At 38.6% G+C, this 18,027-nt stretch overlaps 1 protein-coding gene across 3 annotated transcripts in view; it reads left to right on the forward strand.

Annotated features, from left to right (window-relative positions):
• FAM107B (family with sequence similarity 107 member B) overlaps positions 1-17,004 on the forward strand; it is an 88,604-nt gene extending 71,600 nt beyond the window's left edge. For 2 of the 3 annotated variants that reach the window (XM_072147313.1, XM_072147312.1), the window contains exons 2-4: positions 10,568-10,751; positions 11,777-11,927; positions 12,871-17,004. In XM_072147313.1, the coding sequence (XP_072003414.1) occupies positions 10,624-10,751; positions 11,777-11,927; positions 12,871-12,987 (396 nt within the window). In that variant the 5' untranslated portion in view covers positions 10,568-10,623 and the 3' untranslated portion in view covers positions 12,988-17,004. Of the gene's footprint in view, positions 1-7,546; positions 7,659-10,567; positions 10,752-11,776; positions 11,928-12,870 lie in introns of those variants that run through there. The other variant, XM_072147311.1, reaches the window with a different exon arrangement.
• The last annotated feature ends 1,023 nt before the right edge of the window (positions 17,005-18,027 follow it).

An 18,027-nucleotide genomic window follows, 5' to 3' on the forward strand; every position in this document is an offset into this window, starting at 1 on the left:
GTCCCATATTTGATCATTTTCTCTCGTTAAGTGTATTTGTGCAAATATTTTTTAGAACCTATAAGGACAATAGAAGTAGCTACATAGACAAAGTAGGGGTATTTTATCATACGTGTCTGGTGCACCAGGATTTGATGGAAACCCTATCCTTTCGCTGTGCATGATATATCAGAAGGCTCCGACCTTCTGATATATTGGATAGGGCCTGGCATAGAATTGCACTTGCCTTCATTCATTAAAGGGGTATTCCCACGAAGACAAGTTTCTTGTATGGACTCAGGATAACAAAATAACACATCTCTGTGAAATGCTGCATTTTTGTTAAAAACAGTGAATTGGAGAATAAGTCCAACCTGTCTCTTATCGGTCCTGTTGTACACAATTTCAGTTGACCCTGGATACGACCCTGTAACTACAGACTTGGCGATGCGCCGCCATTGTGGATTTGTGTGTGAGATTGTGGAGCGGAGATTTCTGTCTTTCTGTGTGTGCCTGAAGCCACGCCTCCTGCACTGAGCTCAGAGACGCTCACTGATTACCTCCTGCCAGGAGATTGTGAGCAGAGAGAGGCTGCAAGCTACAAGGAGAGAAGTGATCCGGGGGAAGGGTGAGTCATGCACATATCTGTGAGATGTAGCAGAGCTCATAGTGTAAATATCTGTCAGTCTGTGTCTGGCAGCCTCTGTAAAAGGCATCATGCATCTCATGCATCTCTGAACTGTCTTATCTCCTTCTATTTGTCAGTGTGTTAGTACAGAAGCCAGATAAAGGTGTATTTACACCTGTACCCTGATAATGTAACCACATTGTCACCCCACAAAACTAGATGGATAATACAGTAATGTGTTTTCTTATAGAGTCCCCACCCACACCCTTGAATCTTGCACTGAGCAGCCTAGAGAGTGATAGGAGCTAAAACAGAAATAACACTGAATAAAATTGTAATGTAAGGGGTTAAAGTGATCTTTATTGTGTTACCATCAATTTTCTTTTGTGGGAGAAACCCCTTTAAGGCCTTAATGGGCACAGTCTATAGCGAGTGCACAGGTGCAGGGCACAAATTTAGAGCGCCAGCCTACTCTGCCCCCAGGCAGGTCCCCTGTATATCCAAAGTTGGTGTGGAGATGACATAAAGGGGGAAATAGTCACAATTCCTGCTGGTTCACGAGGAATTTTGATCATTTCAGGGCTTGTGTGCTAGAAAAGTCCTAGCACCTCCTATATCATTATCAATAATATTGCAGTATATCAAAACTTTGATGGGCTGGATGGGGAACATCACTACAGATGCCCCTATTTTTATGTGTAAATGGGTTAGTTTTCACATAAGAGGGAATTCTAGAACCTGAGAGTGCTAGTAATTTAGTGTAGTAAAAAACTGGAGTTCCTTTTTAACTCCTTCATGACCGCCCATGGTAAATATAAATTAGGCGGTCGTGAAGGAGCGTTTGGAGAGGGCTCACAGGCGGAGCCATCTCCATATGCAGTGGGTGTCTGTTATATTACACAGCTGACACCTGCCATGTATTGTTGCAGTAGGTTCTTGCAATGATCGCAACAGTTGACCTTTTATGCACCTAACAGGTATGCTGCTGTGCACCGCCATCTTTAAATGGCAGTCAGCGCATTCCGGGACGTCATTGAAGGGTGCTGATTGGTGAATTCTATTTTACTAATTGAGGCTGACTGTAATCTAGAAGCATTATATCTACAGTATACTGAAATACTGTTGTATTGCAGTATATAGTATGTGATCAGACCCCCTAGAGTTAAAGTACCCTAGGGGGCTGAAATTATAGTAAAAATAAAATTAAACAAAAGTTTAAAAAACATGAAAAAAACCCCACCCCAGAACACGTATTAATAAACAAGTAAAATCATAAACATATTCGATATTGCTGCATTCCAAAATGTCTGATCTATTAAAATATAAAAACAATTATGTGCTGGCGTTGGGACCCAGGGCAGTGTAGCAACCTAGGCAGTGAGTACAGAACAGCTGATATGTACTCGCCACTCTCTCACTCTGGGCACTTGACTTTCATCGGTCCTGAATATTGGCATGCTGATACAGTTTGTGCACATGTATCTATATTTATGTTATGGTTCAAACTCCTTGTACTTTGTACAAGACTGTAGATGATGATGTTGTTGTTAAAATAAACTGCTGCTTACTTCTAGTTACTTCATTTAATTTCCTTGGCTGCACATTTACTGTCATCACCATCCTAATTGATTGGACTTTAGTAATTGGCGTTGCCTTTCCCAAGTCATTATGTAACTTCCCCTCTAGCTCGCCGTTTGCAGAAGAATGTTCTTAAGTGTTACTATTGCCCATGAGCATTCCATATAAGTGATTCATGGCAATGAGCTAGCCTCCTGTCTGCTTTTTCCTTTGTTTTCAGAAAGTGAAAATCCAGCTATTAAGGTTTTCAATAGCAATTCCTGTAAGAAAACACATGCCTGTACTTGAGCATTCCATCTCACATTTGTAGGATCTCAAGTAATCTGACGTCATGTCACATTCTGTATTCAACAGTAGATTTTTTGTTAAAGGGAACCTGTCACCAGGGACCTCATTTTCACTAAAGACCGGTTACAGAAGCCCATTACAGCTGCATAGCAAATATGCCTTTCTGCTTTCTCTAAGCATTTGCATTACAATATAATTTTGTGTTATAACTTGCATTGCGCCCTGACAGAATCCTCTGTGTAGGATTGGGCTTTGGTTTTGATGCATTTCAAAATCACATGTGACTTGTCTGTCCTGTAGACTGCTCAGCTCTTGGTGGAGGAACGGTACAGGAGCACAGTGTGGTGAGATTACATCAGTGGGGGAGGGAGGAGCTGTACAGAAGCACAAAAGTGGGATCTGAGAACTAAGGAGTGAGCAGCACAGACAAGTCACATATTGTCTTCTGAAATGCATCCAAACCAAAACCCGAGCCCTGGTACTACACTTAGGATTCTGTCAGGATGCAAGGTAAGTTATAACACATAATTATGTTGTAATGCAAATACTTAGAGAAAGCAGAAAGACATATTTGCAATGCAGCTGTAATGGCTTTCTGCAACCTGTTTTTGGTGAAAACGAGGTCCCTGGTGACAGGTTCCCTTTAAATTGTTTCATTTGCAAAAATTCTCTGACTGTATCTCATAGGCCAGTGATGGCGAACCTTTTAGAGATCGAGTGTCCAAACTACAACCAAACCCAATTATTTAAATGCAAAGTGCCAACAGGGCAATTTAAGCAGGAACTTGTTTCTACCTGTTTTGTCACTGCTTTTAATTGTATCTGGGTCCTGAGGACACCATTATAGTTGAAAGAAAGAGGAGGAATTCAGATTATCATTGTAGCTTCTTTCCGGGGTCCCCTGAAAAGGAAGAACTGCGGGGCCCAGAGCAGGAGCTCCAATAATATCGCAGCCTTGTCTGCACCTCCTTGCTTCTCCTGTAGTTATAGGCAGCTAAGGATAGCCCTGATCACAGCACATCCTGGGTGGCCAGGAGGAGGTTTCCAGAGTCCTATCTGGAAGCTCTGTGCTGGGGTGATAGCCTGGGTGCCCACAGAGAGAGCTCCGAGTGCCACCTTTGGCACCTGTGCCATAGGTTCGCCACCACTGTCATAGGCTGTACTCATAAAAATTATGGAACTTCAGAAATAATTTTGTGGAGTGACAGGTATGGATTAATAAAGATGTATGGATAACAGTAATCAACATGAAAAGTCAAGCCATAGAACAGGTCGAAGTTTATAGATAATGAGAAGTATCCACCGAAAATCAGGCCAGCACTGTGTGAAGGATCAAGTCCTAAATTTGGGTGCACACTTGAGGCTAGGCTAAACTTCTCTGTCTAGTACAACCACATGAAGAGATTCCAAGGAAGTAGTTGGCTTTTATTCACCTACCTCCTGCCTGCTCAGGCTGAGATTTTAAGACGCTGAACTGTCAAGCAAAAAGGAGGAATTTTTAAAGGGGTGGTCACTATTCAATAACTCTCTTCCATAAGACATGTCTCTACAGGTTTATGTACCTGTGTCATTGCCCCTGTGAGAGCTTCAGTCTTTATTGTATTGCTCTCTCTATCTCTCTAGATAGATAGATAGAAATATATATAATATATATATATATATATATGTGTGTATATATATATATATATATATATATATATAATATTTCTCACTCATTCAGTCTGTCAGTATTGGCAGCCTCCAGTGTGGTTTTTTTTTTTTTTTCTTTTCTCTGTCCGTCTCACTGACAGACACAGGGAGAGGGGAGGGAGGAGCAGGATGAGTCATTATCTCCTGCTACTGGTCCCTCCTATTTATCAGTGCAGAGACAAGGATCCACAGAGAGTTTACATATATCACTAAAGTATGATGGATGATGATTCAATTGATGAACATTCAGGGATTTTTATTAACACCGTAAAGGCACATGGGCAATTATTGTAAGAGTGGTGAACTCCTTTAACTGGCAGCCTGGAGAAAACATGACTTTTCAAAATATGACTCTTCTATGCTCATCTGCATATCAGATAAACAGCTCTCATTACGGTATAGTGCCTTAGGTGATATCAGGGGTTCTTTTAAGCTTTTACCAGCGGGTAATACAGGTGTGAGGGGTAAAATTCTGGTGACGGTCATCTTTAACCCCTATGGGACTCGGCCTCTTTTGGCCTTAAGGACGCGGTCCCATTTTTCAAATCTGCCCTGTGTCACTATAAGTGCTTTTAGCTTTGGAACGCTATGAGATTGTTTTCTCGTGACACATTGTACTTCAAATTAGTTTAAAAATTTGGATGATATCTTTTGTGTTTAGTTATGAAAAAAAAAAAATTGGCAAAGATTTGGAGAAATTCTTTATTTTCAAAGTTCTAAATTCTCTACTTTTGATGCAGATAGTCATAGCATCCAAATAAATTCATAACTTACATTTCCCAAATGTCTGCTTTATGTTGGCATGGTTTATGAAGATTCCACATATTTTACTAGAATGTTATGAGGCTCAGAATTTGGGTGCCATTTTTCAGATTTTTGGGAAAATCGCCAAAACTAATATTTAGATGGACCTGCTCAACTTTTAATTTACTGTGAGAGGCCTAAATAATAGCTAGAATTGTTTATGACCCCATTATGGAAACTACACACCTCAACGTATGAAAAACCACTTTTAAGAAGTTTGTTAACCCTTTATGTGTTTTATAGGGGTTAAAACAAAATGGAGGTGTGGTCTACAAATTGTATTGTATTTTTTGACAATACATTCATTTTGGGTGGAAAATAAAACATTTGAAATGGATTAAAAAAGCTCACCAAAGTTTGATACCCAATTTCTCACGAATACACTGATGCGCCATATGTGGTGGTTACCTGCTGTATGGGCGCACGGCCGGGCATAGAAGGGAAGGAGGCGCCATGCAGATCAGATTTGCTATGGCACATTGTACAGGCTTTTTTTGTTTTTTTATTGTGGACCTACAGGGGCTTATTTTTTTGCCCACGTGAGATGCACTTTTCTGCTACATAATTTTGGGGCATCTATAGCTAATTAGTGAGATTTTATTCTCTTTGTTGGTGGAGGAAATGAAAATCATCAATTTTTAGGAACATTTTTTCTGTGTTTTTTTTTTTGTTTGTTTGTTTTTTTTTTGCCTGTTTACCATACCGTAAAAATTGTATATTATTTTTATTCTATGGGTCACCACGATTACAAAAAGACCTCATTTTTACTGAATAGAAAGTAATTTGGCAAAAATGTTAGTTTTAGCATCACCGACTTTCATATGCTTTTTTATTAACTTTTTTATTTTTCGGCTTACAAATCTGGTTAAGGGCTTATTTTTTGCGAGAAGGATTGTTATTTTTAGTGGTCTTATTTTAGAGTGCGTAACCTTTTTAAAATCACTTTTTAGAGCATTTTTTAAAGGCTATTAATTAAAAATCATCTTTTTTTTTGAGAGTTCTTTTGAGGTTGTTTTTTACGAGGTTCACTTTGCGGGTACAATAATGATTCTGTTTTATTATGCAGATTGTCACGGATGTAGCGATACCAAATATGTGGGGGTTTTGTGTATTTTATTCAATTATATGGAATAAAAACTAATTTGGAGAAAATTTTGTTCATTTTTGTATCACCATCTTTTCATATGCAGAACTTTTTTATTTTTCGGCTGACAAATCTGGTTAGGGGCTTATTTTATGCGAGAAGAGTTGTTCTTTTTAGTGGTCTCATTTTAGAGTCTGTAACTTTTTAAAATCGCTTTTTAGTGTATTTTTATTTTAAAGGAATTAATTAGAAATTATCTTTTTTCGGAACGTTTTTTGCGTTTACCGTGCAGGTCCAGTAACGATTCTGTTTTATTATATAGATTGTTACGGACGTGGCAATACCAAATAACGTAGATACTCGAGTATAAGCTGACCCAAGTATAAGCCGAGGCTCCTAATTTTACCACAAAAACCTGGTAAAACCTATATTTTTTTTACTCGAGTATAATCAGAGTTTGGGTTTTCAGCACATTTTTTTTGTGCTGAAAAACTAGGCTTATACTCGAGTATATATGGTATGTGGCGGTTTTTTGTGTGTTTGAGTTTTTTATAGTTAAGTGTTTTTATGGGAAAGTGACATTTTAGGGGCTTATATTTTAATGTATTTTATTTTTTATTTATTCTATGTGTTACCTTTTTGTATCTTTCACTTTTTTTTACTTTTACATAGTTGAACTTGAACCAGTGATGCTCTGATCGCTGGTTCAAGTCCAATACACTGCTCTACAATACTTCTTCATTGTAGAGCAGCGTAAACTGTCTGAGTATGCAGACACATGCTCAGACAGTTTACAGTCAGTTCCGGAAGGGATATGACTGGCAGGGACATCGGGCAGCCCCGGAGCATTAGGCAGACTTCGGGGCTGCCCAGAATAGGATCGGATCCCCCATGCCGCTTACGGGGGATAGCAGAAACACCCTTTCACGCCGCAGTCATGCATGCCGGTTCCTATCGCGGGTGTGTACTGACAGCCGCTGCATCTGGTACTGACTCCGTTTGTGAGCCAGTGCCAGAAGCAGGACGTTATAGTGCGTCCTGGTGCTCTAAGTATCTAGCCACTGGGACGTATTATAACGTCCAGGTGTGCCTAGGGGTTACATATAAGTTTTTCTGTGTAAAGCTGTACCGTTGCTACAACCTGCAAGTTTTTATACTTCTATACTGTACTTTATACTTTTGGCAGTCCTTTGTAGTCAATATTATTCCTGATTGGTCTTGCATGTGTTAAAAATCTTTCAAGTGCCCATTTTTTTTTTTTTTTTTTTTAATCAAAGATGTTTGGCCCCTTTTTATGGCATGGTCTGCCTTCCTGAAGTATTTATATCAGTATTTCTTGAATCATTAAGTTCTCTGCTATCACAAGGACCTACTTTACCCAGGAAGTTTGTGCATTGCACAATAATGTAGCTGTTAAGGTCGTGATTGTATTCCTTAAAAGGTGACATGTACTTGTGTCAGTTTAATAAGTAACTGACATCTGATATATATGAGCAACACAACAAAAAGAAACCAAGTTCCACTGCTGTACGGATCGTGCTTGACCCTGGCTGTCGAATTCACATTTTACTAAAATGTCTGTGCTGTACTGGTATACCCATGAGGAAGGTATGTGTATACTGGCATCAAGTAGCTTCTACATTTTATAAAGAGTTTTATTAGTGACCGCTTGGGGAACTTTAGGGACATTGTGACAGGCTGAGTTCTACTTCGCACCCAGAAAATAAATTTTGCAACTATACATTAGACCTTTCAATGAACATCAGTCATTAGAAAAGCAATATATTATAAATTGTCACTTTCACAGAAGAGTCATTTTTACACCTCTGGATTTCCTTGAATCTTGATCAGGGGGGGGGAGAAGGGCACAAATCTCGGGCATTATTCAGATTTCTGAATGTGATGACTTTGTAGCCAATGCACACTGCATAGGAGGAATGACTATTAACATCGTTCTGCACATGGGCAGCTTGCTCTATGTTAAGACATTGGGGCAATGTGCTGCTGAACATCATGCCTATATAAATGATCACATCTACTGATTGGGGACCTGTTTACCATAGGCACATATTGGGCAACCATTTCTGTAACCTCTTGTTTCCAATCAGTGGCCTATGTAATAGGATTTTAGGGCTCATTCAGACGTATGTGTCCATTACATGTCTGCTGTATGATGTCAGCGTGCAGTCTGTTTTATATCCACATGTGGTTTTTTTTTTTTTTCACATCAATTTATCATCCGTATGTCATACATTGTTGTACATTAATACATTGTGGACGTGAAAAAAGTGATAGTTTACTAATGTATTTTCTGGTTGCTTAAAAACATGTCATATTGATTTTTTCTTTTTTTTTTGTGGATCCAATGATTCTATGGAGCTCCATTGTCTGCATGAGAGAAAAAAATATTGCACATATTTTTTCTCAGTCTGCACATCTGCGATAAAAAGAAAATGGAAATGTGAGCAGACCCATAGAAATCAATGGCTCAGATAGCATACTGATGTTATTGGTTACATTTCTTTAGAGTGGTTGAGAATAACTGATGTAAGGACTAAGATACACAACAGAACTTTATAGCATACAACATGAGAAAACTTGTGGGAAAATTATTTTACAGCAATAAATAATTTGACTTTAGACGGTCACCTAAGAGTGTTAGGATTTGTTTACCCTCTTTTGTTGTTGTCAAAGGAGCTTGCTCAATGGGGATCTTGAAATATGACATAATGGGGTTCTTTTTATTGAAAAAAAAAAACACACAACTGGGACCAAGAAGATTGACACATTTATTTTGAATAAATAAAACTTTACTCTGTTCTCTCTGAATAGTCCAGTTTGCAGAAGGAGATTTTGCAAGCGCTTGCAACACTTTGTGATAACTTTATCTTGTGATTTCCAGACCGACAAATGACTCAATCTTGTAGGTGACCTGTCCATGTTTGATCACCTCCACATCTGTGTCATGATTATTATATTGCCTCTTTATCATACTGCTGTTAATTTGAGGTTAAAGAGAAGCATTCACCTCTCCTGACATGCCTGCAAGTAAATACTTGAATTCAATTTCTACTACAATGACTATTTTCCATAATTTAACTTGTTATACATTGTAGAAATCTATAAATAAACAAATTGGTTGTCCCCACTTGTTGGGGGTAAGACTGACACTGGCAAATCAGTAGTGTTGTTACCAGACCAGGTAGAGAAATCTTTTGAAAGATCGGCAATGACATTTACTTTGTCAAATTATTCCCAGTTGTGACAGAATGTTATATGAAGAAACATTGCTGCACAGTAGTTCACATGATTTCACAGGGAATAAAACTATTTACTAAAACACTTCCAGGGGTCATTAGATCTTTTTTACTCCATGTCTTACTGTTCAAATCTCCCTGCAATAATGTTTTTAGAGGAAGCTATTAGTGTCTGTAATGGCGCCTATAAACCTGTTGTAGGTAGATCTTTACAATTCTTGGTTGTAAATAACATATGCTTCTGTGCAGTAATATAGTATATAAAACTATTGTAGGAAGCTAAACCGATCTCTTCTGTAATACATACATGAAGAAAGCCCTTTACCTTCTTTCTGTTTGGAAATATTATAGAATTAACAGGTCATTGATATTAAAGAGAACCCGTCATGCACAATAACCCCTCTAATCTAAATATATTTTCATAAACTGCCATTAGAGAGCATTGCCTCTATCCCTACATTGTCCCTATACATGCCTGTAAACCTAAGCAATGAGGTCCTAAAGCTGTATGCAAATGACCTGTGAAATGTCCAGTGAGTCATTAGCATATTCAAGCTGTCCAGCTTATTCATGAGTGGGAGGCACAGCCACACCCCCAGTGCTTAATTGACAGCCTGTGTAATGCTGTGATGGCTGCTACATGTGCTTGCTGGTGGCCACACTCCCTGCAGCCTGTGTGTGTATAGGAGAGATACAACAGCTCCAGGCAGCCATGTGTATAGGAGAACATGTCAGGTACTTGTGTAGCTGATGTCTGTGTATCACATGTCAGCAGATGCACTAACTATGCTTTACTATACATTCCTCCCCCTGCTCATGTCTGTGTGTAGAGGGGAGGGGGAACATGGGTGACATCACTGCCTCTGACCATGTGACCGGCCTCATTTACATAATAAAGAAATTATGATTTTACATTATGATTAATGTATGAAATAACTAGATAAAGGCTGGGATGGGATCCCTGTGAGCTGCTCCAACAGGTTGTGGTGAGAGGACTAGTGACAGACCTGATGACAGGTGTCCTTTAAAGGAAACCAGACCCTGGGCACCATTTATTGCAGAATTGTAGATTCAATTTTTATTGCCCAAGTCAAGCACAGCAAGTTTATATTTTAGACCATTATCACCAAATATAACCGTTTTGACAAAGAGTTCCAAAGGTTACTATAAAATGATATAATATAAATTTTCTCATTTGTAACTTGTGTTTGTCATTCTATGAAAATAAAGTTATTAACCTGACTTGTGTTATTCTTCTAGGTGACAGTCTGACTGATTTGGAGTGTGGGGACGCTTACCTGGTTGTAAAGAGCATTATGGCTGAGCCGGACTATATTGAATCAGATAATCCAGAACTTATAAAGCCACATAAATTAGTAAACCCAGTAAAAGGGTCCAGAAACCACCAGGATCTTCACAGAGAATTGTTAATGAACCAAAAAAGGTAATGAGAGAAGCACAAGTTAATGTGTTTGTTTAGGGTTCTGAAGTTTTTTGCAGTCAGTCTGGGAGGGGAACTGTGCTAAATGGATGATGGTGATCAAACAAGTGGCATGCAACTGTGACTGCATACGAATCCATCTTTGTGAGCTAGAGAGCCTTCCAGGATCTCCACCAACTCTTAACACTTTGCATACACCAAATTGTGTGCTGTTCAGTTCCTTTGTTTCTAAGCAATCAGTGCCATTAACTGCAGCCTTAAGTATGCTATAGGCCAGTGATGGCGAACCATTTGGAGTGCCCAAACTATTACCAAAATCCACTTATTCACCGTGAAGTGCCAACATGGCATTTTAAGCAGTAACTTACTTCTACCTGTTCACATCTTTCAATCATATCAGCCCCTTGAGGCCACCAATACAGTTGAAAGAAGTAGGGCAAATTCAGACTCTCATTATAGCTTCTCTCCAGGGTCTCTCTGTAGAGAAAGAATGGTGGGTCCAGCAGGTTGAACTTCACAGATAATGCGGTTCTGTCACACCTTCTCACTTTTCCCAGAGTTCCAAACAGTCAATGAAGTGTCGCTTAAGTTGCCTGGGACTGCAGGAGGATTTGGTCCTATTTGGTGAACTCTGTCCTGGGGCGATGGTCTAAGTGCCCACAGAAATGGCTCTGAGTGTCACCTCCGGCAGCCGTGCCATAGGTTCGCTACCACTGCTATAGGCTCTCTAACAGGGGGACAGACCTTTACTGGAGCTAAAAATAAAGCACCAACCTCTTGTGAACAGGCAGTCATAGAGACATAACTGTGCAGGAATTAGTTTATTATAATCTTTAAATTGTGCCAACCTATTCCACGGTGCTTTACAGATCAGGGGGTACATATTCAGACTAAATAAGACCTTAACGATTAATACATGTTAAAAGATGCAAAGAATTGGAGTTCATACTCTAAATAAAGCCAAAGAAGCCAATATTAAAGAAGACTTGTTACCACCTTCATTAATTCACACTATCTTATGTTTTTAGAGGTCTCTCGCCCCAGAATAAACCAGAGCTTCAAAAAGTGATGGAAAAAAGGAAAAGAGATCAAGTTATTAAACAGCAAAAAGAAGAAGCTGAACAGAAAAAGTCCGATTTTGAACTAGAACTTCAGAAGCGACATCAGAAACTGGAAGAGGTAAATCATTCACCTACACATCTTGGGGGACTGGGTGTGAAGAAAGTTGGAGCATGCACACCGATGCAACATTCATATAGGGCACTTCTCTAGATTCCTGTGGATTCCTGGGCAGACTTCTGCCAATCCATGGACTCCCAAGTGAACTGGTTTGGGGCGCGGCTACTCAGCTCCAATGGAGGTTGAGATGAGAGGAGCAAGTGATCCTCACCTCTCCCAACAGGCCGCAATCCGGGGGAAGTTTATAGCACATGGAAGTGTGCGCTTAGCCTAAAGGGGAATCTGTCGTGATTCAGGCCCAAAAACTGCCACTAATCTTCTATCCAGTAGAGTGACAGGATCACAATGATGGCGATTTAGCGTTATGTTGGAATAAATTCTAAAACTCTGTATTATCATGGACCTGCAAGACCTAAAAGGGAGTGGAGAAGAGTCACTAGGGCCTGGTCCCAGGGGTTGAATGTTGCCCCTTGGGGCAGGTAGATTATCATATATGGACATCTAGGTGGCAGGTACTTGAAGGTGTGGTAATTTATGACATACTAGTCTAGTGGGACACAATTTAAGCCAGGAAAGGCCAGCATTACTCTTCTCCAACCCCAAGACTCTTAACAGATCAAAGTTCTGTATTCTAGAAGATTAAGCATAATGCAGAAAAAGACATCACTGTGATCCTGGAACTCAAGGTGGGAAATTAGAATAAACTAATCCATTGCACTTTTTATATATTATATGCTGTGATGAAAGTACTGAAACTTTTGCTCTCAAAGAGGTATTGAAGTGTTAGATTATCCAAACTGTGAATGACTGTCACTAGACTCCACTTTCCTGCACCTTCCATCTTGACAGATTGTAGTAGCAGGTTTAGGTTTACAAATGTACTAAGCCTTAACAGGGATCAATTTTGTTAGAACTATTTTTATTTTTTTTACCTTCCTTACAGATGGAAATGGAAAAGAATAAGACTGAAGAAGAACAAGAAAACAAACCAGAGTTTCTCAAAGTCAAAGGCAACCTTCGTAAAATGAATCAGGAAATCTCCAACTCTAATAGTTCTTAGACCCAGGGACATGAAGGGCTTTCTAATTCACTGTGGAAATGCAGTTTCACTGGATTTAAGATGGATCTTTTGTTGGAGGCTTGCCTTAATGGATATTTTCAAAGTGAACATTTTATCCTTAAAGCTTTTTGGGACCTAACCAGTAGAAACACTTTCCAAAAGGCTAAGACTGCTAATTGTGGAGCGTGAATACAGAGCTGCCAGCTGACAAAGTGACCTTTTAATTGAAATAAAGCTGTAATGAATGGTTTGTTTAGAAGTGCAAAGAGCTGCATTGCAGAGGGCGATCCTCTTTGCACTCTTGCATCCCCTATGTTTTAAGCTAGTTTTTGCAGCGTTATGTCTTGTCTTAATGTCTTGAATTAAAATATTTTTTTATGCTAAGGAAAAGGCCTGAAAGCAACTCTTACCCTTAAGTGTTCCTAGGATTGAGGTAGATCTGCTACACTGGTTTCATACTGAAGTCTTAAGACAAATGTTACAGTATATTGAGTGGTGTGGTTTCACCTTCTGAATATTACCTTGAATAAATAAAAGGGCATCATGTACATTTTTTTTTCTTTTTAATAAACTTTTTTCATATATATTTTACTTGACTTCCATTTTCCTATTTTGCAGTAATAGATTATTAGTTGGCCAAATGGTGGTACTGCTGATTTTTTTTTATATATTCCCTGACTTCCTTTTACCTCTGACCACTACTCTTTCTTACCCTAGATAATGTATCTATCGATCTCTTTAGTCTGGGGAAGTGTATGTCCCTTTATCATCAGTACCAATTGGTGATTGTTTTCTAGATAGTAATGAAAGGTCTTGTTTAAAATTTCTATCTAGGGATAATTGCATGACGGCCTATACTATTTTGCTACTTGCTATTTTATTAAGTAATGCATCGATTGTGGTTAACAATCGATGCAAAATGCATCTTTTGCCTCATGTTTTTCTCTTCTATGGCAGTTGGGGTAGTCTTGGAATGTAATTTGCAAGAGGATTTTTGGCCCTATGATATTTTATATTTTTGGATTTATTATGAATCCAAAAGTAAACCTAACTACTCCTATGCATTCTGTGTCTCCTTGAACAGACAATCATCTTGTTGATATTTTTTGAATTGCTGACCATAAATTTCCAGGAACTTTCTAGAGTTGAGTAGAGTGAACATAGACATGGTCACCCCTAACTTTCCTTCTATTTATACTAGCAATATTTTGGGCAATCCTATTTTGGTTAGAGGTCAGATTTTTCTTGTTCAGTTTGTAGGGTGCAATATGTGTTGGGTTTAGCATACTGTGCTCTGTACTGTTTACTTGATCCTTGCAGACTTGAACACGGTTGGTCAAATTGCTGGTATTCTGTGTATAAAGTGTTTTTTTTTTTTGTTTTTTTTTATATAGGTAAGTGGAAAGCCAAGTTTTTATCTCTCCGTGTGCCATAGATTTTGAGAGCGTTTGTTTTATCCTCATGTGTTGTAGCCAGTCTACATTTTCACATTTACTGAAACTTACAGTGCCATTTGCATATTTGAGGTGTGGTAGGAGGAAATAGCTTTCCATTTTGTACATATTTTGCTTATTTTACACTCTAACCTTTTTTTTTATAGTTTCTTTTCATCCTTTTGTTTGTTTCCTGAGGTCTGTATTACTCACTTATACATAGGTGTGTGTAGATAGTTCCTCACCACCTACAGTAGTTCACTTGTATTTGTCAATGTTTTACCATGCGCTCAGTCCTAGGTTTTTATAGTTTATTTACCCAACCAGTTGTGATTGTAGATTATAGGATGAACCTGTGGGTTATTAGCTTCTGTGTACTGGAAATATTCGCTCCACTAGAGAATTTTTTTTCTTTTTATTTAAACAGCAAAGCTGTGAATTCTTTTAGGAAGTCAGATCTATAAGATCTTGACTTTCTTTTCATTAGGATGTTATTCTGCTTCCTTATAGAGATGTGAAGTCCTCAACCTCTTTAGCAATGTGAGTGTCCACCTCCTTAATTCTCTGCTGTTTTACATTTTAACACATTCTTATAGGAGGTCCTTTAATATTTTGTTACAAAGCCCTAAATCCTTTTTATAGTGACAATAAATAAATTGTTTAATCTATGACCAAAAGCTGAACCTTGGGAGTTAGACTTCCTGCACACGGGACAATTTTTGTTGGGACACAGCCATTGGTCCCATGGACTGTTATTTGCATCATGTTTGTCATTTGCAGGTGAGTGCCGTTCACATATCGATGACAATAATAACACTGTATGGGCCACAATATTTGCAGGAATAGGACCTGCCCTATCTTTTGCGGACTAGGCAGTCAGCTTATGCATGGGGTATAATTCACTGCCGTGTGCATGAGGACCTAATGGCTATGTTCATAGCGTTCAATATGGATAGATATAGGTATACACAAATATACAAAATAGATTATTAAAGGATATCTACTATCAGGGTCATGGATTATAAACCAAGCAGACTTATATGTTGGTGTGTATGTCGTCATCGTCCCAGCCCCCCCCCCCCAATTCGGATCTGCTGTTCTTTTAGCTTATTATGCCCTTGTTTTTACAAGAAAAGGCTTTATAAATTATGCAAATGATCCTGAGGGGCTCTGGGCTCCATATGTGTTTTTGGTAAAAACCAGGGCATAAGAAGCTAAAAGAAGATCCTGCCAGAGGGGAACACACTAGGATGTAAGTGTGTTTGGTTTACCACCCTTCATCCCAGTGGTAGATTTCCTTTTGACTGAATATATTAGGCACTTTGACTCCACCAGAATTCCAATCAACTTGTGGCTGTTAAGGCGATTTTAAGCTTTGTAACAGAAAACTAGAGTTGTCCCTTCTATAAGGATCTCATAAGCAGATTATAATCTTCAGTATAACTGGGTATATTGGCTTAAAAATACCACATGTCAATTTTTTCCACCCACTAAACTGGACAGAATATATGAAGCGCATCCGCCTCATGCACACAAACATGTTATAGGTCCATGTGCGAGCCATTTTTGTGCTGTAAAGGCCCATTAATTTACTGCACGCTGTGTGTGCACATTGCCGTTGGCGAGCTGACTGCCCTTGCCACAAGTTAAAGGGTAGGTCCTTTTCCTGTCTGTCTTTGCGGCTTGGGCAGTCATTTTCTGTTGACATGGGCAGTGTGCTGTAGTGCTCACACATCTGTGTTATATAGGCCGCAAACGAGAAAGCACGTTCCCTGGTTTGTAGCTTGTGTGCATGAAGCCTAAGGTTGATTATATAGCATAGTAGCTTTGCAGAAATTAATCTATAGGTATCTCCTCTCCAATATCATTTGATTATTATAAACTTAATGGAGGCTGAGGACCCAAAGTGACTCTGGGTAAAACTAATTCAATGTTATACCTAGTGGGCAGATTGAGGTGGCGGAGCATGGCATAGGAAGTCGCTGGAAGTTATCTGATACTTGGGCTATTTGACTCAGGTTTCTTATGTAGAGCTCTAAGAATCATTTCGTCTAATGTACCATATTGAAAACAACTGCCACCAATTATTGTCCATTGACCACATCAATGTTTATTTCCGCAAATAAAAATGTTTCTTTTATATAAAATAAAGTTTCTGTCTCAGGGGAACTGTTTTTACTCAACCCATTCTATTCAGTTATTAAAGTAATTAGTCACTAATGAATATTGAGTTACATTCCTTTTTGAGAAACCTACTTACCATAAGTGGAATTCGATTGATTCAGGTCGATTTTGAACTATTTTTTTATTCACCGACATGAGGCAAATGTGAAGTTTATTATTATTATTTTTTTTTGTTTGCATTTTGGATATGTATATGCCTCTTCTTTTGAATAGGAATCTATTTTCATTGCAATTTTAAGAATCTTGTTCTTTACTAGTTTATATAAAGGGAGCCTATTTTATTTTCCATTTTACTATTTTATATTTGCTGTAATATAATTGTTTTATTGTGTTATGATACGAGGGTTGTAAATCTCAGAACCAAATCTATGCTTAATAAAGTGACATGCTGTGCTATGCATCTTTTGTCTCAAGAATTTCAATCCTTAACTCCTGTTTGCTTATGTTTCATGATATCTTTATTGAAATGGGGCTTTTCTAGACAGCTGTTATGTTATGTCTTAAAAGCTGAAAATCCTGTTATGATCACAGGTAAAATGATTCTATTGTCAGCATTCTAGGTCATAGATTCCTAGATCGTTAGAAGCGGAGACATAAAATATGGCCTGATTATGGCCATCTACATGAGATCTAATATACAAACATACTAGTTATGTAAATCATTCACACAAAAATATTTGACATGGGTCAGAAAGGAAATCAATCTCATTCTATGGATTGTCTTTGGAGGCCACTTTTAAAGTTTTAAATGCCATATATCCTCCAGAGAGAATTTTGGGTAAGTAATATGCAAGGGTGAGAAAATGGAAAACAATACCTCCAGTACTACATCAAATAAGACCAATCCCTATGTCTGACTTTCAGGAAGTGTCAGACATAATATAATGGCCAAAACAATTAACTGTAGACAAAGCTGTTTAAAAACCAATGTAACAAGGTAACATCTTGGGTTGCAAAGAAACTGCAATAAACATAAGACTTTATCTTGTGAACATCGAGTTTGTGTGCAAACTGTCCATAAATTCACAGTTGTGTAATTAGGAAGAAACCCTCAACATTTGATTATACAGTGGGATACTGTGCAGCCATCTGTTGTAGGTATACAACAAGAATCTTCCCGAATTGGGGCCCCTTTACACAACCATTTTTAGGATGCGTGCTATCCGTTTTTTCAACCACTAGTACATGACCCATGTACAGGCAGTACCACCTGTATGTGTGAACCACCGCTACAAATTAGAGCAATTCCTACACTTATCGGCGTTTGCGGCTTGGGCAGTCATTGTCACGTGATCGGAACTCCCACACCCCGATGTTGCGCAAGCCGCAAACTGTCCATTGATCGAATATTTGTGGCCCGAACAAGTGCACACATTTGAGTAAAAGTACGCTTATACACACAACTGAAGGTAAAAAAAAAAAA

The sequence above is a fragment of the Engystomops pustulosus genome, chromosome 4, assembly GCF_040894005.1.
Source record: "Engystomops pustulosus chromosome 4, aEngPut4.maternal, whole genome shotgun sequence".
Classification (NCBI taxonomy): domain Eukaryota; kingdom Metazoa; phylum Chordata; class Amphibia; order Anura; family Leptodactylidae; genus Engystomops; species Engystomops pustulosus.